Source organism: Poecilia reticulata, linkage group LG7 (genome assembly GCF_000633615.1).
Source record: "Poecilia reticulata strain Guanapo linkage group LG7, Guppy_female_1.0+MT, whole genome shotgun sequence".
In the NCBI taxonomy this organism is placed as follows: Eukaryota; Metazoa; Chordata; class Actinopteri; order Cyprinodontiformes; family Poeciliidae; genus Poecilia; species Poecilia reticulata.
In genome coordinates this window covers 12,712,050-12,737,689 of record NC_024337.1, presented here as the reverse complement: position 1 = coordinate 12,737,689, position 25,640 = coordinate 12,712,050, and the positions used below count along the sequence as shown (strand labels likewise).

General features: G+C 40.7%; 2 protein-coding genes across 5 annotated transcripts; one reads left to right on the top strand and one right to left on the bottom strand.

The window, feature by feature from the left end:
• Window positions 1–1,275: 1,275 nt before the first annotated feature.
• On the bottom strand, window positions 1,276–6,706 carry stac3 (SH3 and cysteine rich domain 3). 2 transcript variants are annotated; one of them, XM_008413461.2, is made up of 14 exons: window positions 6,377–6,706; window positions 5,632–5,671; window positions 4,806–4,884; window positions 4,357–4,513; window positions 4,149–4,246; window positions 3,967–4,027; window positions 3,717–3,814; window positions 3,419–3,488; window positions 3,190–3,239; window positions 3,010–3,092; window positions 2,836–2,887; window positions 2,617–2,754; window positions 2,405–2,513; window positions 1,276–1,787 (listed from the first exon to the last, which is right to left on the bottom strand). In XM_008413461.2, exons 2-13 carry the CDS (start codon window positions 5,637–5,639, stop codon window positions 2,406–2,408), a joined length of 1,002 nt encoding a protein of 333 aa, XP_008411683.1. In that variant the 5' UTR covers window positions 5,640–5,671; window positions 6,377–6,706; the 3' UTR covers window positions 1,276–1,787; window position 2,405. The 2 variants fall into 2 exon arrangements, with proteins under 2 accessions (XP_008411683.1, XP_008411682.1); XM_008413460.2 differs by having other exon boundaries at window positions 1,281–2,513.
• A 1,380-nt stretch (window positions 6,707–8,086) lies between these two features.
• mbd6 (methyl-CpG binding domain protein 6) lies at window positions 8,087–24,362 on the top strand. 3 transcript variants are annotated; one of them, XM_008413463.2, is made up of 13 exons: window positions 8,087–8,310; window positions 9,182–9,407; window positions 11,043–11,182; window positions 12,201–12,303; window positions 12,660–12,831; window positions 13,354–15,720; window positions 17,544–18,520; window positions 19,654–19,762; window positions 19,873–20,012; window positions 20,528–21,292; window positions 21,486–21,538; window positions 21,648–21,714; window positions 22,663–24,362. In XM_008413463.2, exons 3-13 carry the CDS (start codon window positions 11,067–11,069, stop codon window positions 22,732–22,734), a joined length of 4,941 nt encoding a protein of 1,646 aa, XP_008411685.1. In that variant the 5' UTR covers window positions 8,087–8,310; window positions 9,182–9,407; window positions 11,043–11,066; the 3' UTR covers window positions 22,735–24,362. The 3 variants fall into 3 exon arrangements, with proteins under 3 accessions (XP_008411685.1, XP_008411684.1, XP_008411686.1); XM_008413462.2 differs by having other exon boundaries at window positions 8,087–8,658; XM_008413464.2 differs by having other exon boundaries at window positions 8,087–8,662.
• Window positions 24,363–25,640: the final 1,278 nt, after the last annotated feature.

Sequence of the window (25,640 nt, the reverse complement as noted above, 5' to 3'; positions counted from 1 at the left end):
AAAAAAGCGTGTTATGATCGATTAAATGCGTTGATATGTCATTGTGCCTGCTAAACACATAACGCTGAGAGGAGTGGAGTACCGCTCCAAGATGGCCGCCCTAAATCTCGTCAGCGACAATAGGCGAGAGCGGTCCATGAGGCATCTACTCTTACATTATGTCTATGGAAGGGACGACCGCTCCAAGATGGCCGCCGTATTTCCTGCGCCGGAGCAGCCAATGCGGGTTCTACTCTTATATTATGTCTTTAATCGGTGCCTCACCAGCTATGAACCTCACCGCACGTCACATCAACACACACGGTTTTTTTAATTACATTTTTTTTAACTACTTTCAACCTTGTTACTATATCTAGAACACCAGGGCGTTCAAGAGTTAGGCCACGTTGTGTCTAGAAGAAATCCCAACCAACTCTTCGTCATGCTATGAATAAGTGTGAGAAGAATTGACGTTACGTCACTCTTTACCCACAATGCAAAGGGCTTGTAAGATTATTTACATCGTTCTATTTTATTTTACTTTGAATTCCTTTTTGCGACTTTCAACGTGGCGATCTAAACTGAGAAACTGTGTGTGTATATATTTTTGCAGTGTTTACATTTACTCAAGTTGTTTTTGGAAAACCGTCAATGAAAAGGCGGTGTCAAAGAATGTCCTCTGGTTTCGGAGCTGTGCTCGACATGCACTCTTGTTTCTCTTCAAATCGTATAAATCTTTCGCCTTTTACTAAAGATTTCCGTGGAGAGGAACAATAAGAGTTTATCCCAATTTTTAGACGCCCCGCGATAGTGGGGCTCACCTTTCTTGTAAAAATTAAAAAGAAAATTACTAAGTTCTTTACTGATTTGCTGAGTTAGTTATACAATAACGAGGAGCTATCTTCCGTTCCAATGAACTTTAGCTGAAGAAACAAACCGTATATGTTGTAATGACTGCAAGTGACCGCTAGATGTCAGAGGTTTTCTGGTTCTTTGTGGTCAATGTGTGACAATTTGCTGAGAAATCTCAGTTTTAATATGCCGTAGTTAGGCAGCAACAGACATGAAAATGTTACATTTAGAGCATTATCTCTCCTCTTTCATCACAATCCAAGTCAACGGGCGGCAACAACACTACAGCTCTGAAATGCTAAAATATTGAAGACACCTTACGAAATTAAAATCAAAAATTAAATTAAAAGGAAAATTTAAAAAAAAGTATTTAAAGTCAACAGCCAAGAAGTGCATTTGCTTTCCAACTGCTGTACAATTAATCAGAAAAACAGGACACAAAACTTAGCAAAACTTCTTCTTCTGTATTTTATTTAAAACACAAAGCTTTTTAACTTCAGCTAAGTGAAAAGGTAGAGTCATTTTTCTGTCAGAACCAGCATCAACTTTTCAATAACTACCATAGCTCAGCTGTTGGATCTGCTTGATTTAACTGTCTTGTTTTCAGGTGTTTTTATGTTTGTAGTCTGCAAAGTGCATTCTTAGATATTCAGTAATGAGTGATTAAATCCAACAAATTTGAGCACCACTTTTTACTTTTTCAACCTTCTACTGGTTGTCCACTCACACCTTCACCTCCTATATTATTTACTGAAAACTACAATGGTGCTCTGCTTTTTTTCTACGGTACAACTGGTGCACCAGAGCCTTGAAATGAAATATTTAAACAGAGACTTGGTGATCCTCAAATATTGCTCTTTGCCATCGCCTTAAATTCATCACTGTCCCACTTAGACTCAAAAGTGCAAAAAGTGAAAACTCTCTTTATTTCCCACTCTGGCACTTCATAGAGACACCTGAAGGAAAGAGAAAGTCACAAATAAATAATAATAATAAAAAAAGCTTCATACATTTATTCAAAATAAAGTTAATGTTTTCCTAAAATAATTCAAGGTGAGATTATGTTAACTTAAACAAAAAATGAATTTCTTTGAAGTCTTATTAAACACCTTTATCAGTCAGTTAGAGAGGATACAACTATAAGTTGCCTGCACAACCCTGTGAATAACATGAATTATGTCTACATGTTTTCAATGCAATGATTTAGATTTAGCTGAGAGTTGGTGCCTATTAAATGTATTTAACAGGGAAAAAAAACTAAAGTATAATTATTTATTCTCATAGACAATCATTAACAGGCTGTCTGCATTTGCTTCTTCATCTCTAGAAAGCTAGTTCCATTTTTCTACTTGTTATTAAAACCTGAGCTCACAAAATATGCAGTGCTTGCTTCAAAGCCTCTGTGTGCTATTCTGAACACAACAGTCTAAAATGCTGACGAAGAAAATAACGAAAGGTTTTTCAAATAACCAACATGTCAACGACAGAAATAGATCACAGCAAACACAATAAAAGAAAACTTGAATTTTTTTTGCAGATCTTTTTTTTTTTTTTTTCTTGCGTATTGTTGCACTTTATGTGAAGGTGATCTCCTGAAGAAGATCTGCAGGGAAGTAGCCCAGCTTGCGTCCTGTGCTGACCTTCAGGTAGCCAGCTTTCTCATCTCCTTTCTTCACTACAATCTAAAAGACAATTATCTTCCTTTTATCATTTTGTTTCTTTCTTTTTATTTTAAAGAGGCGTCTCGTTGTTCACGTACGCGCCCGCTAAATTCTGGAAACTTACCTGATCTTTCTTGAGTGTAATTTGTCCCATTTCTCTGTTGCCCACAAAGGAGCGGGTCACCTTGTAAACCCGTTCAGACGCACGCACTTTAATGAGGTAGTTGGCGGGGAAGTAGCCGGTCTTCTCCCCCATCTTTCCCTGATTACATAAGGAAGAGCTTCAGAGTTCATCTTGACGACAGCGGAGTGTTATAAATCTAAACATAGGAATGAAACCCACCCTCCACCACTCTTCATTGGAATCATCCAGAACTATGATCCGATCACCAGGGCTGACCGAGTCAAAATGGAGTTTAGAGCAATTAGGGTTGATTTGTCAAATTCCGTCAACGGAAAATGTGTCATTACTTATAAAGTGGATACACCGAGACTCATTTAGATCTCTCAAACATACTGGAAGTCAAGGTCGTCTTTCTCGATGGCTTTGAAGCGGTAGAGAGCCAGGTAGTAGTGGGACCCGGTGAAGGTGCCTTTAGCCTGTTGACAAAAAGCACAGACGATGCAGCAGGAGAGAAACGATGAAATTATTTACCTTATTTAGTCGCAGGTTGAAGAACATGAAGCTCGCTCTCACCTTGTCATCTGCTTTGTCTCCACCTTTTTCTTTTTTATCTTCAGGCTTCCCTGCATGAACACATGAAACAGTAACTCAGAAACAGGCCTTGATTTTTCGTCTTTGACATCTACCCTGCACTTTGCCAAAGTAATCTATTTTTTTAATTGTTTGAACAAGTTCTTGTTTATGTCCTTTAAATGATCTACGGTATTCTCTATCTCAGGTAACATCATAATTTAAGTTTTACCTTCTCCTCCCTCTTCGTTTTCTTTGGGTTGTTGGTTTTCTTCCTCCTCCTCTTCCATCATCATCATCATCTAGATGACACGGAATGTGAAAAATGTTAAACAAAAACGATCATTTATTGATGTTTCAAATTTATGTTTAAAGTCGTTAACATCTTTAACAGTGCACTGATTGTGGAGGGTTCTGTAAATTATGCAGAAACTTTTTTAAAAATTAAAAAAATATCTCTGCCTCCTGTTCGTTTTTTTCTTCTTCTGTGCTTTTCATTTTTTTGATTGAAATATGACCAAATTACTCACATTCTTCTTGTCATTTTCATTCTTTTTGCGTTCCTTGTTGGCCATGATGACACCAACCCTCAAAGTATCAAAGACGGGGTCGTTCCGGTTCGGGTTGTCTGGTATCAGCACATTATTTTAAACCCAAGTTATGATCATTTACGGTAGTCATTTCACCAATCAATTTGCAGTGTGAGAGTTGCTTTTCCGAGTCTAGAAAATATATAATCTCAGTAAAGAACAAGTGCAACTAAAGCTTTGAAGGACTCACTTGGGTCTGGTTGGTCACTGCTGTACAGTGGGGAGCTATAGGCCCGCCTGAAGCCTGGTGGCTGCAGAAAAACACAACGCTTGAAATTTTTTGCATAACTCTGTCTTTACTGGTGCAAAGAAATTAAATATTTGAATGACTTGCTCTGTAAAAGGCATGCTGGATAGCGAAGAAAAACCCACAATTTTTCCAAAGCACCTCTGGAACTCGACGTAGTGCTGACACGAATGATGGATGTTGGTCTTGCAGTTCTTACACCTCAGACAGAATTTGTTGTTCACTAGGTGGTGTGCAAAAGGAATATCAGTGAGGAGAACCTGACAGCATGTGGTTGAAGCAGCGGTTCAGGTGCAGAATGTATTATGAGTTCGTCTCCTGCATAATACATACAAACGATCATGCGAGCACAGACGTCACAGAACTTGGGCTTCTTGCAGTAATGGTCCTTAAACTTGTGGGGTTTGTCATTGATCCGAATAACAGGATCTGGAGGAGGCTCTGGTTCCTTCTCCTCTACCTCCACCTCCTCCTCATAGATGAAATAGACCTGGAGAAACAAATAAAATCCTGAGGTAAGTTTTTATGTCCCTTGTTTCGGGCTGGGTTTGGATGTGCAGTGACATTTGGAAAGACGGCTTTATTTTTAAAACTCCCCATTTCTGGTTTGGTTATTAGAAATTTTTTTTTTCATCAAAGAGACAGAAAAGACACGGTGAGTTCACAATCTTAATGTTAAAAATGCCATTGAACTGTAGTCCTGCCTCGAGGTTGACGCTATTTTAAACACCCTGGGAACGCCCCTGCTAACATTGGCTGGTTAGCATGGTGCTACGACTCACAGTGTCTCCATCTTCCCTCACTACGTTGTCAGGAGCTGGAGGATTGTCATGAATATCCACAGAGTTTTTGTCATCCTCTCTAACACACAGACACACACACACACACACAGACACACACACACACACACAGACACACACACACACACACACACACACACACACACACACACACACACACAGACACACACACACACACACACACACACAAAGGAAAATAAAGGAAAAAACAAGAAAAGAAGTTCAGATAGTTCTTATTGGGAAAAGAAAAGTTTGTTCAGCTTGTCAGACAACAAATGCACATGTCAAACCACCCAAAGTAGGACATTAACGTAAAATATGACTTAGATAAGTGCTATTTTATCTTACATGCAGGCAAAGAGTTACCATTGTTAGCTTGGCTTAATTTTAATGGCTATTTACTCCATTTCTGAACCAATTTTGATATTTTTACTTGTAAAAAAAAACAAAAGAAAATTACTGAAAAAAAGTGTCATCTTCCATCTCTTTTGACAGTTGTGCACTACTTTCTGATGGTCACTCCCAATAAAATACATTGAAGTTTGTGGTTCTGAGGAGGTATGCATGCAAACCTAACCCACCGGTAACACTGTTGAAAGTTTGTCCAGTGCTACATTCAAGAAATCAATGGATGTTACTTTGTACAAAACAAAATGTTACACAATATGTCTCTTCATCTAAACATAGGTTTGCTTTATCTGTTATTGTGTAGAAGAAGACTAGGAGAACCGAACTGAGTGTTTAGCTGTTGATAAATATGGATATCAAACGGCGTGCAGGAGGAGAAGCATGCAGGAACTGTACTCACTGGTCCATGTGCAAGGCTAAACTTGTCAACACACCAAAGTCTAAAAGAAATCAGAATGATTTTATTGTTGCACTACCTCTCCGTCCCGTTCAGGATGCATTTTGATTAATTAAACAACTACAGGTTTGATCACAGCCTCTATGAATGATTATATTTGTTGCATGAGCCATAGACATATATATAGTCAATGCATGGAAGAACCAACTGCCGATTGACTGCCCATATGCATAAAAGCAATAGAAAATATGACCAGGGCACAAATGACAGATGTTATTATTACTATTTTCATGTTGTTCCTTTACACCCCCAATTCTAATGCTGCCCAGGGAATCTGCCTTCATACTTCATATAAAAAACACAACTTAAATGTGTTGAATGTTAATTAAAGAGGATGATGTAGTGGAAACTCAAACGCAGATACAAACACCACACTACAGTGTTTATGGCAATCACTTGAAGCACACAAAGTGTTTGGGGGGCACTGGTCTGCTTAAACTGAACTATTCTTGGTTGGTGAAATTTGATCTCATCTCAGCTAAATTTGGAAGTTGCTGCCAGTCAAAAAAGAAGAAGAAAAATTACATTTTAAATCCAGCACTGGAGAAATACTGCTTCTATGATCGATAGGTGTCAACTGGACTTTCTCATAGAAACCAAGGTAGACAAACCGAAAGATCAGAGCCTCTTTTGGTCTGTAGAGAGATGTTTTAATAAAAGAATACGACATTTAAGCTGAAACACCTACCTTTAGTTCAAATGTGTACAGATCACACTGAAGTCTTCACCAGCTGGTAATGACTGTCGTATTATTAGTTCTGTGTGGTTGAGTCTAAGAAGGAAACTGACCAAAATGTTTCCTCACTTCCCAGAGCCTCAGGATTCAGTCTCTGTCTATAGTCCCTCTGATGTTTTCTTCATGTTATTTCTTCTCTGATTCCCTCTGTGACTCAAACTCTCGTAGATTTGGGAAGGTCTTTGTGATGTGTATCCATGATTTTCTGGGCGTAATTGTATGCACGGCAGGCTGAGCCCTGCTATGTGAGGTTGATGGGTCGGAACAGCTGAGGACCTCAGATTGAGCACCAGTGACGATGGAAATCAGATACATTCCCTCCGAGTGGCGACATTAAATGCACACACACACACACACACACACACACACACACNCACACACACACACACACACACACACACGCACACGCACACACACACACACACACACACACACACACACACACACACACAGGTCTTTTATCTTGTATCATTTGTTCACAGGCCACAGAAATACACACAGAGGCAAGTTCAGGTATTTACATAATTATGTTTACAAGCCACGCAGATTTGAATGTTCGGTAAGAAATTAAGATAGAACAATTTTTTTTGTGAAACAGCTCTATCGGTTCACCACAACAAAGTAACACGCAATCTTTTCTAATCTATCTCCATCTCTGGATTTCATATTTATTAATTTCATTTTTTTTATTATTATGTCATACACTTATTTGTCTATTTAATGATGTTTTTACCCAGTTGTTTATGGTGCTCACCCAATTCTAAATGCAAAAATAAATCTTTATTGATTGAGATTTTCTTTGATTTCAGCATTTCAACAATTAAACCATTAGTCAATGCAAATAGGTTGGGAGTCTCACAGTGATTTAAAGACCATTTTCTGTTCTTGAATTTTACCAAACCTGTCTCAGTGAGTTTAGCAATTCCCACAAAGTTAGTAATTTTATTGTGCTAATTGACAGCAATGAAATCCAAAACCTATTTCTAAAAGCCTAACTGCAGAGTAGATCTGAGACTTAGCCTCAAAGACAGAACAGTTTCAGTTTCTTTCATATGTAGCAATATTCCATGTCCTGCACCTGATCAAATAAATTTGAACTAATAAAATAGTGTTTTTCATCCATCTTTACACTTCTGTGTAATGCAGAAAAAAAATGACCTTGTTAGATATTCAATTCCTGATGAGATAACATTTTAACTCGGCCAGTTTACCAGTTTTACCCACTGTTTAATCACTTTTAAGAGGGTACATATAATTGATTTTGGCATAGCTTAGTGCTTATGTTAAAAGGTTCTGGTCTGATATGTGTCAAAATCTAAATGTCTATATATATTTTGTGAATTCTTGATACTTCTATAATGCGTTCACTTAATTTCTATTTTTTCGTCTTTGATGTCGACTGTACGTTTTTAAAATAAGGGTAACTTTTTTCTTCTTCTACTTCTTCTTCTCCTTCTTCGTGTTCTTCTTTTCTTTAATGAAAGTTCTGTGGAAAATCAAAAGCGACAAAATGAGCGAAGCGCTATTTAGGAGCCAAAAGAGCCGGTTCACTTTGATGAACTGAGCCGAATGATTCGGATCTCAGAACAGAGCCACAATTCACATCACTGTTCGCAACACTACAAAGGTCCCGTTGCATGTTGGGTACAATATTCCTGAAGCACTGAATGCGCATGCTCAAAAGAAAACTCCATTATTTTTGCTCGGAATTTGTAAGAAAAAAAAAACACAGTGGGTAACTGTGAATTGGGGATTACATGGGTCGTTATGTTTTGTCGAAATAGGTTTGAATGCACCGAGAATTAGCAGAAGGAGAGACCAAAGTAAGGATCTTATAGCTGTGGAGCGGGACATCCCTCTGTCTTGCTGGGACACTCCAGAAACAAGTAAATTTCACTCTGTTAGCTCCTCCAGCTAGCCTTAGCAGGGAGCGTTAGGCGCAGTAAAATGAACCGTTATTGCCCTTTGTTTTTTTTAAGCCGGACTGGCTGACTAAACCCTGTGAGCTGATTCACCGCGCCAATACGTGGTTTGGGTTATGTAATCATCTAAATTTACAATTATTTAATAAAGTATTAATCGTTTTCGAAACATACTCTCTCCAGTTCTGTGGCTAACTGGCTAAGTCTTAATTTGAGCCCAAAAAAGAGCGAAGACTTCAAAACTTGGCCAACACACAGCTTGAAGCAAAGAAATGTTGTTCAGCAAATGTTGACGTTAGCGGACATATGCCTGTAAGTAAGTGTAATATAATGTCCAAATTATTCTTATTTTTATTGTGAGGCAGTTTTGTAAGCGGGTCAGTTCACGTATCCGTAGCTAAGACGCTGGAGTTACGCATCGGGAGTGTTTTGTGCTCCTGACAGCTGTCACGACAACAGAAGTGGATTTAGCCTGTTAGCTTAGCCGTTAGCTTACACGCTAGCTGCTGTGCATTCACTGCAATATTACAAATTTATATATACAAATACTGCGAATTTAGGTAAAGTTTAGTCTTTGTGCCAGGTTTTGTCGTATCGTTCAAGTTTGTTGTTGGTAAGGCAAATGTTCACACTGTAGGCAACCATTCAATAAACTAAGGGCCTAGCAAAACACGCCCTCATACTTCAAAATAGCCACAGCTCGCCCTAAACTTGTACAAGTTCAGTAAATTAGATGTAATCATTTTTCAGCCATGACTGGACGAGGAAATATTTACTGCACCATTTACTTTGCCCCCTCCCCCTGACAGATTACATAATCCACCTTTCTTTGCAGGCTCCTCTTCTTCCTCTAAGACCCAAAAACTCTCATGTGAGTTGAACAGATTGATTTGTTGGAAACGTCCCAGAAGTTGAGGATCAGCCTCACAGTGGTGGAAATTACAGTTGTTTTGGACAAGTCAGGTTTTACAGGCAGAGTGAGTGCTTCTCACCCACCAGCATGTACATTGGACAACGGATACCTTAGCCAAAATAGATCCTGGCTTCCCGAAGATGACAAGGTATTGAGCATCTTATTATTATTCTGTCATTTATTTGTCTTTGTCAGTTTTTAATAGATAGTTTACTGTCATTTGTGTGAAATCAATTTATTTATTTTTTGGTGTGGCCACACCCACTAAATAGGAAACACATTGGGTTCTATTCAGTCTAGACTGTTTTTAAGAAACACTTTACTTCTTGGAAAACAATAAGCAAATAAATGTTGAAAGCTTTTTTTTTTTGGTGTATGGAAACTGATATAAAACTACAGAAATGCGCATACTTTTGTGCTGTTTGTATTTACAGTCCTCCTGACTGGGCATGGTCAGGGACGAGATTTTCGAGATACTTTAGCCTTGTGCAAAAAAAAAAAAACATGGTTACAGTTAATTAAAATAATGTAGAACATATTCTAACTGCTTTCTTTAAAAAGCTACACACTGCTTCTAAAACTATCAAAATGCATAGGATACAGTAGAAACATGCAATATGTAAAAGTTTTCTTGTAAATGTGCTTATTGGATTGAACGTTACACTTATTTGCTGGTTAATTAGGCTGCTTGGCTGAGCCAACCTGCAGTTGAATGCGTAACAGACTTGCAGCTTGTAGAATACTAGCTGTAGTTTTAAGTGTTATCCTTCTCTTTTCCGTATCCGAAGTCTGCTAGTCGTCTTTCAGCCAACAGTGCACAGCAACAGCTGGGGAGGGGCTTCACTGGCTTTGATCCATGCTCCTCACAGATGGACAAAATCTGTTCATTTCAGTGGTGTTGAAATCATAACAGTTTATAACCTTAGTTTACCTTAGCTTATGCCTGCTTACAATTCAGTTTATCCAGGGTTTTTGTGTCGAGGAGCTAGTTTAATATTTTCATATTATAACTTCATTGTAGATTCTTGAAACTTTGTATTACAGCCTTTCCATTTAATTTAGTTCTGATTTTCATTTGACTCTTATGAGCCATGAAAAGTTAGTTCCAGAGATGCACCAAGATGGCTCTGTGTGACTTCCTGTTTGTAGGCATTACTAATTGTAGCCACAAAACAAAATTTCAGAGTTGTAGGAAGCAGAAAATGACTTTTGTTGTTTCAGGAAGCACAACACTTTGAGCTGGCTGCTATGAATAGAGGTTTGGTCGACACAAGAAATCCCACAGTAGACAGCTTGATTTTGTGCTCTTAAAAGTTGTGTGTGAAATGAGAATAGTGAAAAGACATGTACCTCTAGTTTGTACATACTGTGTTTATTTCGGGAATGTTGCTGACATGTATTTACCTGTACGTATGAGATAACACCATACGTATATAATATTTAACATAGTTAAGCCATGGCGTTCTTTCTAATGGCTGTAAAACATCAAAAAGAGTTTGAACTGACTCTTTAAACCGAATTGTTAAATTAAACAATTCACTCTTGCTTAACTGGTTCTGAAGGCCAGTTACTTCAGAACTGGCCTAAAATGTTCTGAAGTAAAAGTGAAATAAAAGAATAAGAGAACGAATCTGTCAAAAATGTTTTAAACTCGGGTGACTTTAAATTTACAAATTCCTAACGACGTTCTTAGTTTAATTAGATTTCTAAACATTTAAAATTCCATGCGTTTAAACAGCCGTTCGTCTAATGGCGTGCGGTAATTCTTTGCTGCTTTTACAAGGTGCTGGCAGGACGCAGCAACAAAATGATGGGAGGCAGTGAGACCGTCAGCAGAGACAAGGATGCGGTCCACGCTGCTGCAATACATGTCCCCATTGGCTGGCTCCGGAGAGTGGAGAGAGGGCAGGTGACCTATGTCAGGTGCGTTGGGTCATTTGAAGACATGTAGAACAGGAAAGTAGGCTTATTTATTGATGGTCTGCTGCTAATAGACTCTGGAAATCTGTACTGTATGAACTCTAAGCAGTTAGCCTGCAATGTCATTGATTTGTATGTAATTTATTCTGAAAAATGATCTTTTGTTTCTTCTTGTAAACTGGGTGGAATTTGAATGCTTGAAGCTTTACAAAAGAAACCATGTATCAATGTTTCTGTTGCTTTCTCCAGTTTCTTTTAACCCACATTCCTAAATTAATAACGGTTTTCACTGTGTTTCTGAATCCTTGAACAGGGCTAAGTCTGTTTCTGTTTCTCATTCATTAAGTTAATGATTAAACCGAATATTCCCACTCAATTTTATTGGCATTATAGGTTCCACATTACCATGACCGTGTCCCATACTGACTCACCGATGACGCTCAGATGTGGCTCAGTCTGTCACTGCTGTGCGTTTTATGACAGTGGTTGGTATTTCTGCCTGCAGGGTTGTCTGCTCCAGGTTTCACAAAGCTGCTGTGATGCTCTAAAACTCTTTAAAAAAAATTTACAAACTCTTCTGTCCTCTTCTGAGGACATTTTTATAGGAGGACATTAGCGTAGCAGGCTAATGCTAGCTTACCTCACTTTTGTAGTGACTCTTGTAATTTGACTTTCAAAGCATATTCCTGTGTTTTCAGGTAATTATCGTTAGTTAAACTTACCAAAAGACGTTTCTTTTCCTTCATACATTTTATCACAAAAATAAATATGACCAGAGGTTTTTTGGAAAATGTGGTGGATAAGCAGTAAGAGTCAACAAATTCCTTGATGTTTCCTGTTTTGAAGCTGTTTTCCTCCTCGTTTTCTGCTTTGCAGCATTTACAAGAAAGTAAACTTAACCTCATTTACACTGATTTTGGAATCGCGTTGAGTCTAAAATTGAAATAGAGCTAAAAGAAATCTCTTCAGCACAAGTCAGTCTCTCTTTGATTACTAACATTCTTTGCCTTCCTCGCTGTAGTCCCAGTGGCACCACCCTGTCCACACTGGATGAGGTCAAAGCCTACCTGCTGACTGATGGTACCTGCAAATGTGGTCTGGAGTGCCCACTCATCATTCATAAGGTAGAACTATTACTTTGCAGTCTGTTTAATGCATCAGATGCAAGAAAGTTTGGCAATTTTTCTGGTTCTTTTAGCCTTTTGAATGTTAGAAAATTATTTTTGATTCTCTGCGTTCAACTCTGAGGGTGTATTTAAAATGCCAACACATTTATATCTACATATAAAGCAAAAGAACCACAAGTAACTGTTTTAATTTTCTTCTAATTCATCTGACCAGTGCAAAAAAAATAAACATTTTCCAGAACAGGAATGAAAAATGCCTGCTATACTGCCCTCAGCTGTGATTAGATTCCATGCATGATGTTTGTCTTTAACTTATTAATCATTTCATCCTCCTGTTAACTTGTGCCATGCAGGTTTTCAACTTCAGTGTGGGTGTGAAAGTGGAACAGAACAGTCAGCCGTCATGTAAAGCAGAGCAGGACATGACCAAATTGTGCAATCACCGCAGGAAAGTGGTAGCGATGGCTGCTCTGTGTCGGAGTATGCAGGCCTCACAGCTTCCATTCACCAACTTTCATCATCCAGGTAAACTTTAAAGCCCTACAGCGTCACACCTGAGGCAAGCTGCTGTTTTAAGGAGACAGACAAACCTACTAAGTTTTAACTCACAGGGACAGATTTTTTTTTTTTCAGTATTAAAGAACAAACAACAAATTGTTTTCCTTCCAATATAGAACTAAAAAGCTAACAAAAACTTTGAAGGATTGTAGGAAAGTTATAGGAGTACAAATATAAAAACTTCCCCCATATGTCATTATATCTGAAACTTGAATTCAGGAAATGACTCTTCTAGTGATGTGGCGCTTTTGATTATACATACCTCTTATGGGCACCAATTAACAGATTCTTGTCTTGGAATTGATGTGTTTAGAAATGAGAGACTGATGGTCCTTCGCTGTCTGAATGATCTTTTCCTTTTATAAATGAGATCGTATCAAGGGTCAAGCTAGACTGCTTTACTATTGATCAGACTCTTTCGCACTAAGAACGCTGAAGTCTTGTTCATGTTTGACTTTAAGACTGTGTGTTTTTTTTCGTTTTTGTCAGATGTGACTCGAGGGGACAGCGGGGATCCAAAAAAGGAACATTTGGAGCGCAAAGAGGACGAGCGAGGACTTTTTTATTCAAAACACAATCCAGTACCCACTCGGGGGCACAACAACCTTCACCCGAACCCTTCCCCCAGCCCCAAATCCTCCCATCACTTCATCTACCCTTACAATGGTTCCTCCCCTGTGCCAAATACAGGCACAAACTGTCATCACCCCCTAGATGCTTTTAGAAGACATCATCATCATCCTCCTCTCCCAGCAGCCTCCACTGCTTCCACTAGCTCTTCGTTTCCACCTCACAGCCCTGCCCAGAGGTCACCCCGCACGCCCACGCCTCAAAACACCAATCAAGGTCAAATAACACCCAAAACCCCTGAGACCCCCAGCTCTCCTTGGTTAGGTCCCCTGTCATCGCCTCCTCCCTCTTCCCCTATGACTCTTGGAGGAGTGAGAGGAGGACAGACTCATTACCCTTTAACTCCCCTTTCTCCATCTAACTCTTTCTCTCCCTCGGTGCACCCCATGGGTTTGACTTCTCATCAGCGATCCCGCCACCCGTCGGCCTCTCCTTCCTCTGCATCCGAGCATGGAGGAGGCTCCACGCCGGCCGAAGGAGGAGGAGGACTGATGGGAAATAACTTACCCCACAGGAGGAAGTCTGCCTCTTCCTCTCCGCACTCCCCAGTCCCCGGTGGGTCCCCTCTTCCCAGCCCCCACTTCCCCAAGTACAAGCTGGACGACATCTTGGAGCAGTTTAAGTACTCAGGCAACAGCAGCACTAACAACCACCACATCCTGAACCCCGCTAACCCTTCTTTAGCCACCAACCAAAGCAGCAGTCACCCTCACACCGTCTCCTCAAAGCCCACCAAGGGCACTGCGACTCCTGCCGACAGCGCGGGACCAAAAGGTTTCGGTTTGAGTCAATCGGCGCCTTCTAACTTGCCTCTGGGGCCGCTGCTGAATCACCACTATAGCCATCAGGGCAAGCTGCCACACCCAGTTTCGTTCCCCGCCAGTACCCTGCTCTCTGCAGCGGCTAAGGCTCAGCTGGCCAACCAGATCACCCAGGGCTCAAACGCGTCCAGCAGTGCAGGGAACTTGCACTCCTCTCTGGATGTGTTGAAAGAGGCCCAGCAGCAACAAAAGGTAACAAACAGCACTTTACATAACAGCATCTCTTCCTCTTCCATCGCTTCTGCTAGGCTTCCTCATCCTTCCCTCGCAACAGCTTCTGCTGTTCTCTTTCCCCCGTCCCAAACTCTGGCCCAGTCCCTCGTGTCCTCCTCGCCCCGCCCGCCCCCGACAGCGGAACGCGGCGCATCGCACAGGAAGAGGCGGCGGCGATCCCCCACAGTCATCAGTGCGCTGAGAGACACGCCGCCACTCGCCAACGGAGTCCGAAAGGCGATACCTGACGAGGCCGCATCTGCTACGGTTATCAACCTTTCCTCTTCTTCCACATCCTTCCCCTCCTCCTCTTCCTCTTCCTCTTCACACTCCTACTCTACCTCAGTTGTGCAAAATCAGAGTACAGTCACTTTGGAAAACCATCATCCCAGACTCTCCGCTCCTCCAGGACATCTGTCCAGGTCTCCTCGGCCGAACGAGACTCGGAGTTTCACTACAGCCCCCACACCCATTCCTCTTAGCATAGACCCCCCAACCCAACCGCTGTCCGCTTTGTTACACCTGCTCAGCGTTCAGAACGCTCAGGCCTCTGTGTCACACTCAGCCTCAGCTCCGTCTAGACCCGCCGGAGGTGGTGGACACACTAACGAACCGACCTTGAGGCAGTCCCCACCTTCTCCTTCTGCTAATGCCAGAACCCAACAGAGTCGACCCGTATGCCAAACAGATAACACTAATCCCCTACCCCTAGTGCGGCAGCCACTTTCTTCCCCTTCCCCCTCCTTTTCTGTCACATTACAGCCCCACTCTCCTCCACAGTCGACTGTATCAACTCCTCTCCAAAGAGGCTCTCCATGTAAGTCAAATGAAGTTTTTCAGAGCAACTCTGACCCTGCTCAGCGAACCACTTCCTCTCTCGCCGACACGGATCAGCCATCTGACAACCACATTCCTACGTCAGACTCGCTTTCCCAGGCGTCTCCGTACGCGGCCTCTCCTCTGAGAGCCGTCACCGTGGAGACCGGGAGCGGCAGCCCACCAACATCATTGAACCTGAGTCGGGCAGAAGGCAATGCTTCTGCAGGAGTACCCTCATCTCCGAAGCCTCTGGACCTCAGTAATCATGTCTTGGCTCTTTTCTCCGCTCCCTCCACTGCGACTCAGACGGAGGGGGATTCCTCCAACCACGAAGCTCAAGCTGATGCGTCTTCCACAGAGAACCCTGCAGCAGGTAACGTTATATATTCAATCTGTGTGTTTTTCTTATAGTACGCATTGTTAAAGTGTTGATGTTCCTTGAAATCTTCCATTTTGTGTAATTTGGAGGATTTTGTGGAATGGAGCAACAACGTTGCGCATAAATGTAAAGTGGACACAAAACGATAGATGTTGTAATAGATTGTCTGGACTTTGACTGGGCCACTCTAAAACTTTATTGTGCTTTGATCTAAATCTTTGATTATACCTGTAGTTGTTTGTCTAGGAGTGTCCTGCTGGGAGAAGAGCCTCCTCCCTAATCGCAAATATTTTGCTGCCTCTAACAGGTTTTGCGATGTGTCCATCTATTTCCACATAAACTTAAACTTAAATGTTTCTGATAAAGAAAGGTATCCCCTCAGCATTATGCTACCGCAGCTATGTTTTACTGTACAGATAGTGGTGGTCTCCCAACACACGTTGCATTTTACATGTGCAGCAGATCAGAAAGTTCATCATCTTTGCCTCATCTGAGCCTTGGATCATTGCTCTCTAGACCTGCACAATATATTGAGCCATTGTCGTAATATCAGCCAGTTAATATGCATAATATATTTGACATGTTGGATGGACTCTAAACTGCCCACTGTTGACCTATATTTCTATTGGTTGAGCTACTAAACAATATAAATTTGCCTGACAAACTTCTGAGGCCTTCACAGAACAGCTGTGTTTAAAGTGAGAATAATTTAGACACACTTAGTTCGCTCTATTTATTAGTGAGATTACATTTGAACACAATTAGTTGCTTTGGATTTAATTGCAACTTGAAAATCTTGTTTAATTTTCCTTCCAGTCACAACTTTTTTTTTTTTCAAGGTTTTATTGGCTCTAGTGGCCTTTATTTGGTAGTAAATTGACAGGAAAGTGGGTAATGAGAGAAGGGGGAAGGCATGTGGCTCAGGGAATTGAACCTGCGATGGCCGCGTTGAAGACTAAGGCCTCCATATGTGGGTTGTGCTTAACCCCTGTGCTACCACAGCACACCCATGAACAACGTTTTGATAGTTTTACCACATGAAATTCCAATAAAATGCATTGAATATTGTGGCTGCAGAATTTCAGTGCTTGAATACTTTTGCAAGGCACTGTAAATAAACTTGCAATGTATAGTGAATAAGTATATTCAGCAGTTTGCAGTATTATAAATGTTGAGGTCTCGTTTCTCATCCTTATATTATTTAGCAGTGAATCCTTATATCAGTTCGCTTAAAGTTGAATACTGTTTTCAGTGGCATTTTTGTCAAAACTATTGCTGTCATGATGTTTAAAATGTTTCATTCTCTGTACACTGCAAAAACACAATCTTACCAAGTATATTTGCTCCAGTTTCTAATGCAAATATCTTGGTTCACTTGAAATAAGATAAAACTAACTTACAAGTAACTTCTGAGCAAGATATGAGAGCTTGTTTTAAGGCAATTGTTCCTTATTTTTGGTGAAAAAGTTTTAGTTCCACTGGCAAACTATTTCTCTGAAAATATGGGAAAATATCTTGTGATAAGTGAAATAATCTGCCAATGGAACAAGTGCTTTTTTTCATCAATATTAAGAAAAAACTGACTTAACAAGCTCATATTTTTTTTGCTAAAAAGTTATTTGTAAGTTAATTTTATCTGACTAAGATATTTGCACTAGAAACTAAACCTAAAACTACTTGGTCTAGTTCCTTACTTGATAAAAATGTTGTTTTTGCAGTGTAAGATATCTTTAAAATTCCTCTTCTTGTTTTTTTTTTTGTTTTTTTTACTCTGAATAAAAATGAATGCTTCTGTGTTTTTTTTTTTTTCTCCACAGTACAAGTGGAACCTGAACATTTAGATCCAAAGACGCCCCTGGCCTCCACCAGCCCCACCTTCAGTGTCTCTGCGCACCACGAGGGGAGTCACAGTCCCGCCAGCTCGTCCAGCGTGGGAGAGACCGCGGCTCCGTTGGCGCTGGCGGAAGCTTTTCCCTTCATGAACCAGGAGCAGCTGCTTCAGCTGCTGTCGTCCACAGGAGGTTTACCGTCGCTCTTGGATTCCACAATCCTAGCATCTTTGCCCTTAGGGGGGCTCTGGTTGGGAGGGCAACATGCGCAGTTACCTCCCGCCTCCGTTACGCCGCAGCCACCGCCAAACCTTGCAGAGCCGCACCAACCAGAGCAGCCGCATTTACTGGTGCAGGAAACGCAGCAACAAAACCAAGAGCAGCAGCAGAAGCAGCAGCAGCATGTTAACAACAACCCTCTGTTTCCTTTGCTACCCCTGTTGAGTAGCGGGCATGGGGAGCTGCCGCTGAACCTTCTGGGCCTGCTGAACCCGCTCGCTGCCTCGGCGCTGTCTGCAGGACAGGAACCGGACCTAACAGAGAGATCAAGTCTTCAAGCCCTGCTCATGGCCTCTGTTCTGGTTGGGCAGCAGCCCGCCTCCTTGTTGCCTCTGTCGGTGCTGGGTCACCTGAACCAGATCAGCTTGGAGGTTCCGATTCAGCACTCCCAACAGATCCCCGCCACTCTGGAGGGGCTCAGCCTCGATAAGACCTCTGGCCTCCTCGATCCGACCTCAGGCCTCTTAGACATAACCCACGGCCTTCTTCCTCTTACTGCCGGAACGGAGAACCCTATCCAAGCTCTGCAGTCTCTGCTCCTTCCTGCCGCTCTTCCTCCTCCCCCTGCAGCCTTCCTGCCCCTCAGCCCCGCTCTGCTCACAGCTGCCCTGAGCTCTGCTGAGCTCCACTCTCCTCCCAACACCCAGTTAGCTCCTGCACAGCAAACCCAACATGCCCAGCCTCAGGTAGGCTCCGACCTCCTGCTACCTCTTTCTACTCGGCTCATTCTCAATTAGGGCTGCAACTAACCTTTATTTTAGAAGTTGAATTTATTGTTTGACACCGTACAGTGAGATTAAAGTCTGCTCCAATACTACAAACAATGTAGGAAATATGTACAAGATAAATATGGTGATATTTACAACATTAAATCAAGCAAATATATATACATTCACACATGCATTCAGTTACAGATTAATCTATTGATTATTCTGATTCATCAGATCAAAAAATGTCACGTTCTGAAGATCTCTCATTTAACCACTTAAGCCTTTTTTTAACATTAGAAAACCTTTTTAAATACAAAAACAAATATTGTCTAAAATGCAATAACTGAATCTGAACCGGGTGAAACTAAAAGTAGCCTAACTATATACATATGAAGATTTTGGCTTAATTACTGCTTTGAATATGTTGGGGTTTTTTTTTTCGTTTGGCCTGTTTTAGTGTCTATACTCCAGCTAACAATTAATTGATTACAAAATTTGTTGATAATTATCATGATTAATCCGACTAATTGTTTCAGCCGTACGCTATTTAACCTTCAAAGTCCTGAGGATTTTATTTATTTTACTGCTCTGTTGTCACTGTTTGTTCAAAATAAATCTTAGTGTCCGTTGTTTTTTTTTTCTTTAAGATTTTAGTTTCAAAAAAAAAATAAGTTGAGTTTTGTTTCCAAGAGATGTAAATGAAAACATTTTAGATAAATTTTCAGCATAAAGCATGTGTGGGATGTTTATACTAACAATGCTGGTAAAACAGAAATCAAGTATTGTATGAAATATAGTAATTTCAGGCACCACCTTTTTGTCTAAATAGTATTAAAAAAAAGGATTTAAATATTGCATTTTCAGATCTGGTTTAACTCTTGGGACCATTTTATAATCGCCACATCTGTTCCAAAATGTTAGCCATCATCAGTGATCAAAAACAGAAATGATAATCAATTAGGAAGATGGAAGTTGTTGGAATTTATTATAGAATCATTTTAGTAAAAATCAACCTGTTTATTTTTGGATTTTCAGTTTTTCGATAGTAGTCTTTTTTTGCTAAAGATGTTGAAAGTGTATCTTGTTCTGTACGATGCTCTGCTATGCAGGTACCCACTGATGCAGCTGTTGACACCCTCATCCCAGTATCTCTCCAAGGCAAAGATAATTCTCTCCTCCAACAATTACTTCCCACTTTGCTTAACCCGTCTATGTTAGGTGAGTCGGTGTCTAAAATAATTTGATGTTTAAGTTTAGAACATTAAGCATTTAGCTATTTTTTTTTTCCAGCAACATATGAGCAACCCAGTGCCTTTGTGTCTCTTTAGGAGACGTTCCCAGCATCGCCGGGCTCCAGAACATGGTTGGCCTCGGAGCGGGTTCCATTCTTCTCTCCCCAGTTCAAGCTTCTGCTTTGGGTTTGCTGCAGAGCCCTGATGGAGGAATCAACTTACTCAACAACATCCAGGTAGGTTATTGCTGCTATTTAGACTTCTGACATTGGGTGTTTTTGTTCTGTCAGCGTATCACTGCTTGTGTTGCAGCATCGCTCTTGTTTGTGACACTGAAACCATGAAACCAGACGTCTTGCTACACATGCATAAAAGGACAAAATTGAGTGTATACCGTTTGAGAAGAGTGAAGTAGCTGGCCTACAGGCTGACATCAGTGCCAAAATTCAGCTTGAAAGCACTAAGATCAAACAGGGCAATCTTGCAGTGCTTTGTTCTGCCTTCCTTTTATCTGCTGAAAGTCTCACGCTTCTTATTATTAATACTGAATAACACAACTATTAACTAGCAGCATCCACACTGAAGAGTGTTGTTGTCTGGAAGGCTTGGTAGTCTTCATTTTGTTGCCTTTACTGATTAAAAAAAAGATATTTGAGTTCCCAAGTGAACACTCTTTAGCGCTTCTCAAGCTACATATCGACTTTCTCTCTTCTTCTTCGGCTGTTAACCATGTCGTTTGTTTCCTGTCCAGCTGAATCTTGCGTCTCCCTCAGACGGGGAGAAACCCGGCTCTTTGCAGGAAACCCAAAGACCAGCCGTACACGAAGGTTTACCGGCCAGCGAAATCGCTCCTGAAGTATCTCCATGTCCTGTTTCGGCTCTGGCTCCTCCTCCTGCTCAAGAATCGCCCCCACCCGCTCAGAGGGTGTCGGAGGGCAGGTCCGTCATTGACCCTTACACCTCTTTCATGGACACCATTTATACCTCTTTTCTTCAAGTGAGTGCTAAAGAGCAGGAAGACGGGGCTCAGCTGGGGCCATCAGACCCTACTTCACCCTTCTGTGCCTTACCGCCGGTTTCTTTCCCCCTGGAGCACCAGAGCTCATCCTCCAACACCCCCACTCTACCCCAGGCGAGCGCCCCCGTCTCCCTGAGCCCACGGCGAGCTTGTGCGCTCCGCAACTCGGACTTATCACGACTCAGCCTGGAAGCTGCCGCTCATTCTCCGGCCCAGGGGACGCCCAAGCCCACAGAGGACGGGCCTACGTCACCCCTACAGAGGAAGCCAGTCATAGAGGGACACACCCACCTAGAGCCATCTTTGCACCCCGTGTACTTGGAGGAGGCCAAGACGGACTGTACTGGTCCGGCAGCAGCAGTTTGTCCATTCGTGGAAATGGGCGTGGACAGGCAGGGACAACGTCCCCACGCAGGATACCTCAGTCCCAGAGACGGACGCAGCGAGAGGCCCAGCGAAGAGACAACGGAGACATTGCTGCTCACTGGACAGGGAATGGTAAGCTTTTACGTCTTCTGTCTTAAGACAGAATTTATGTTCCGGTTCTGAATTATTTACTTCTGTGCCTCTAATAATAATTTTATATGGACTTTAAAAAAAAGGTGGACAAGGTATCATGATTAATTAGAATTGCCACCAAGATATAAACTCACGAGAATGTTGTAATCTTAATCTGTGGTTCTGCTTCAAGGATCAAGCAGGGGCTGCAGGTGGAGCCAGACGAGGAAGGAAAAGAAAACAAACGTAAGTTCATCTTGGAGATTCTCTGGACACTTTGCTGCTTTAATTTAAACATTTGGAGTAAAAGTCTTTCCCTCAGTCAGCTTTAATTGTAGCGTTTCTACTTTGTTAGGCTTCAGAACGTGTTAGAAGATTTCAGAGACATGGATGCTACAGCACTAGAGGAAACCAAGGCTACAGTAAGACACACCTGCCCCTTTAAGACTGTTTATAAGTTGTATTTCATTCTTAATAAGATTCTTTCCAACATGTCTTGTTTAAATATCTTTTATTCCATCAGAATTAACCAATTAGGTGTTTATATAATTTAGTACATAGTATCTTCCACATGTTGTTTTTCCACCTTCCCCTCATTGAAATGTCTTGTCTATTGAACCCACAAAAGTTTGCATAATATAAAGTTTGTGACTTTATTGAATCCTGGACTTTGCAGCAACTTGAGGAAATCTGCAGTAAATATAAATTCTTCTTTTTAATTATCCTTCAAGTTGTTTGAGCTGTTCATCCTGAAAACCTTAAAGGAAATGACATTCCTTCCTATGAGTAGCGCATTTAAATTTCTGTAAACACTCATGTAAGTAATTTAAATATTCCCACAGTTACAGTCCAGAAATCATGTTTCATGAACACAACAATTAGGTTGAGCTTTGATTTAAAAAGTGTAAATGCTATTGGAAAAAAAAAAAGAAAAAGACTCATTGACTTTGGTTGTTGAGAAAATGTTTGCTGCTTAGATGAATGCAGGTCCAGTCTGGCTGAGTAGATTGGATTTAGCCAGACTAAATCCAATCTACTTAGCCAGGTCTGAAAATCATCCAGACCTGGATTATTTTCCAGGTCTGGAACGAGAACATCAGAGTTCCCTGTAATATTTGTACTTTTTTCAACCCATTGTTAAATGACACCCTTCCTCCTTCAAGTACTTCCTCTCCTTTCCTTGCTTGTGTCCTTTCTTTGTGTTTGTGAAGGACTGAGAACTTGGGATAATTGAGTTTTTTGAAAGCTGGATTTAAAAAAAAAAAAATTTTTTTCCCCTTTTTTACTACAAAGATGTGCTGTAACTCTGAATTTATTTGTTACGGGAAGAGGTGAACGTTGCGCTTACTTGAGGCTCTCTCCCGTTCCAGGCGGCGCTCCTGAAACCCGACAGGTCTGTGCGCGGCAGGCGGAGACGAGGTACCAGATCTCAGAGGCAGTGATTAGTGGAAGAAGACATTCAGCAGTAAAACGGCGGCCAGGCGCCTCCCGACGCACCCCATCCATCTCTCTGCTGTCGTCACTACTGCTTCGAGCATTTTAGTGGGAGTGGAGACGAAACAAAATAAAACAAAAAAACAACTGCACTAATAGGATGCTGTCGTCGGGTCAACTTCAGTGTGGCAACCACTATTTAAAATAACACATAGGAGAAAGATATAGTCAGATGAATTTATTTTTTAAAACTGTGTGGGAGGGAGGGGGAGATTTTTGTGGATAGTTTTTTCACTAGATTTTCTCTTAAGTCATGAAACAATGTCTGGACTTTGTGATCAGAGACCGTTTCAACTAGGTTGGTGTTACATCAATGAAAAACAAGCGAGTACTGTTTTCTTCTCATCAGTGTGTTACTATGAGTCAGGATAAAGCCCGTCTACTTGAATGATGTTCTGTGTTGAAAATGTGTCTCCACAACGTGTGTGTGTGTGGATTTTGTCTTTGTGTGCTTGAGCGCGTGCTGCTGCTGAGCCCCAATCGTGTTTGTCAAAAATTTGTTTTGGTATCAGTATAGAAGAACCAGTCTCTCATAGCTGTTGTGTTTTTAAAGGCGGTGGTTGTATTCGAAAGAGAATGTTTTTTAAAAGTTTGAAGGAAGAGCTGAGAAGCTGCAAGAATGAAATGAATCCCTTTCCTCTTGAACTCAGATTTGACGTTGCTAAGGAAACGGTTTGGTTTGGGTTTCTGTGGCTGTTTACATCAACCATCAAAAAGAAAAAAAACAGAAACATAGCCGTTCACTAGCTAGAACTGTTTATTACTTGTAAGAATTGCTCATAATTAATTGAGACGCAATTTAACATTCTTTTGTACACTATTCTAAATCTTCTGTTTTTTTGTGTTTTTTTTCCGTTAGTAAGCCCGGGTCTCTCTAACTTCCTTCTGAAATGACTGAATTTGTGAGATTTTTTGCAAATCCACAACAAATCTTGAACAGTTCATGATATTGAGGTGCATTTTGTGACTTTTTTTGGCGACTAGTTGCATTTCACGTATTATTAAAATGACATGTAGCTACGGTGCGATGGAGAGTATTTCAAAGGCCCCTCCCATCCACGCATTATGGATCTAAACATTTGCACAAACTTTGAGGTTGCAGAAAGTACTGTATGTCTTTTTAAAATTGGAGAAGCGGCTTGCAAGGATAACGAGACAGAGCGTGATGGTGTGTGTGTGTGTGTGTGTGTGTGTGTGTGTGTGTGTGTGTGTGTGTGTGTGTGTAACTGTTGAGTCTGTGTGTGTTACTGTGGACTTGGAGTGATGCGTTTATCCTCCATGTGTTTCCTCATATCACTCTCTGAGCTCTCCTCCACTCACTGCCCCGCCCCAGGAGTTTTTGGCATCTCTCTGTCTGTATTTAAAAAAATATATATAAAAAGAAAAGTGAAAAGAAAAGCAGATTATGCAATTTCTATACTTGGACATTTTGTATATATGTACAGTTAATGTGTTTGATTTTATATTGTCAGAGAAACACCAGAGAAAACAATTGTGAATTTTCTTGGAATTGTAATTATTTTTCTCATTCTACCCCCTTTTGCTTTCAATACCTATGTTTAAAAAAAAAAAAAAAGGAAAAAAAATAAGACTATTAAATTGTGGACTGTAGCGTTCTTTTTTTATATGGGAGTCATTTTTTATTTAATATTAAACTATTTACACAAAAAATGTTTTGCTTTTGTTTATTTCTGTTACTGATGAGTGCCATAAATTCGAGAGGCAGTTGACCAAAAGATTTTTGATAACATTCGTAAATGGATATTAACTTTAGAAGATTTCAATTTCGGTTGTATTATCGGTGTTGATACAACCGAAAGGTCAATCTGAAGGTCAATAGTGCATTTATAAATCAGAATTCTTAACGGTATGTTGCGGTGTTATCTATATCTCTTTCAATTTTGGATTTGCCATGCTTCTCCAAAAACCTTAAGAAATTCTTGAGGCTTTTATTTAGCAGACCAGCCCAATCTTGAAATGGATGGATACATGCTTTCTAATTCAGATTTTTTTTTTTTAAACAAAATTTTTAATTTGGATTTGAATTCACAAGAGTAACATTTTTTGAGGGGCTTGTAAGACTTGGAAGGTTGCACTACATTTTGCTCCATTTTTTTCCTCATTGTTTGCTTTTGCTGTTATATGACTTGTGGTGAGCAGTTAAACCTGTGTGGGGTTTTTTTTTTGTTCCACAAACGGCCAATTTATGGAGTATACTAGGAGATTTTTCTTACATGAGCTGCAGCTCCTCCAGAGTTACCATGTGCCTCTTTTAGCTCCCCTGATTAAGATCCTCTCTGCCTGCATCATCTTTCTTGGTTTGCAGTTGTTTCGTACTCTTTCTATTTTCAGACGATGGATTACAGCAAACGGTGCACAAGGAAAACTTTGGAATATTGTTGCTTGCAAAACTGCCTGACTACAACGCACACTACACTTTCCAGGTTTAATTTTTTCTTGTTTTTAAAATTCATATTTTCTTCCAGTTCACAATTAGGAATAAATTTGTCTTGGTCTGTCACATGAAACCCCCAAAATCTCAAATTATATCAATACTTTTCTGAGGCAGTGCAAGTCCTGCATTAGTCATATGAACCTGAGCCACAACTGGCACAAAGGTTTGTCGGACAATACATTCATCAAGTCACCAGGTGTTATTTTGTACTTTTATTCTGCTTCAAAATAAAGTCATGTACAGTGTGCCTTTACCATGACCCCGTCCCAAATAAACAATAACCACGAATAAACATTTCTGGTTTCAAAATGACAGAATTTGGAAATGTTCTAGATGTGTGAATACTTTTTCAAGGCACAGCACATCAGAAAGTCAGTTTATTTTTCCACCATATTCACC

Coding starts and splice junctions, on each gene's coding strand:
- stac3 (XM_008413461.2), bottom strand. Junction 3,815..3,966: donor CAGTGACCAACCAGACCCAA/GTGAGTCCTTCA, acceptor TGCTGATACCAG/ACAACCCGAACCGGAACGAC. Junction 3,093..3,189: donor GAGACAAAGCAGATGACAAG/GTGAGAGCGAGC, acceptor TTTTGTCAACAG/GCTAAAGGCACCTTCACCGG.
- mbd6 (XM_008413463.2), top strand. CDS start 11,067: ATGATGGGAGGCAGTGAGACCGTCAGCAGAGACAAGGATGCGGTCCAC. Junction 20,013..20,527: donor ACTTACTCAACAACATCCAG/GTAGGTTATTGC, acceptor TTTCCTGTCCAG/CTGAATCTTGCGTCTCCCTC. Junction 21,539..21,647: donor GGAAGGAAAAGAAAACAAAC/GTAAGTTCATCT, acceptor CTACTTTGTTAG/GCTTCAGAACGTGTTAGAAG.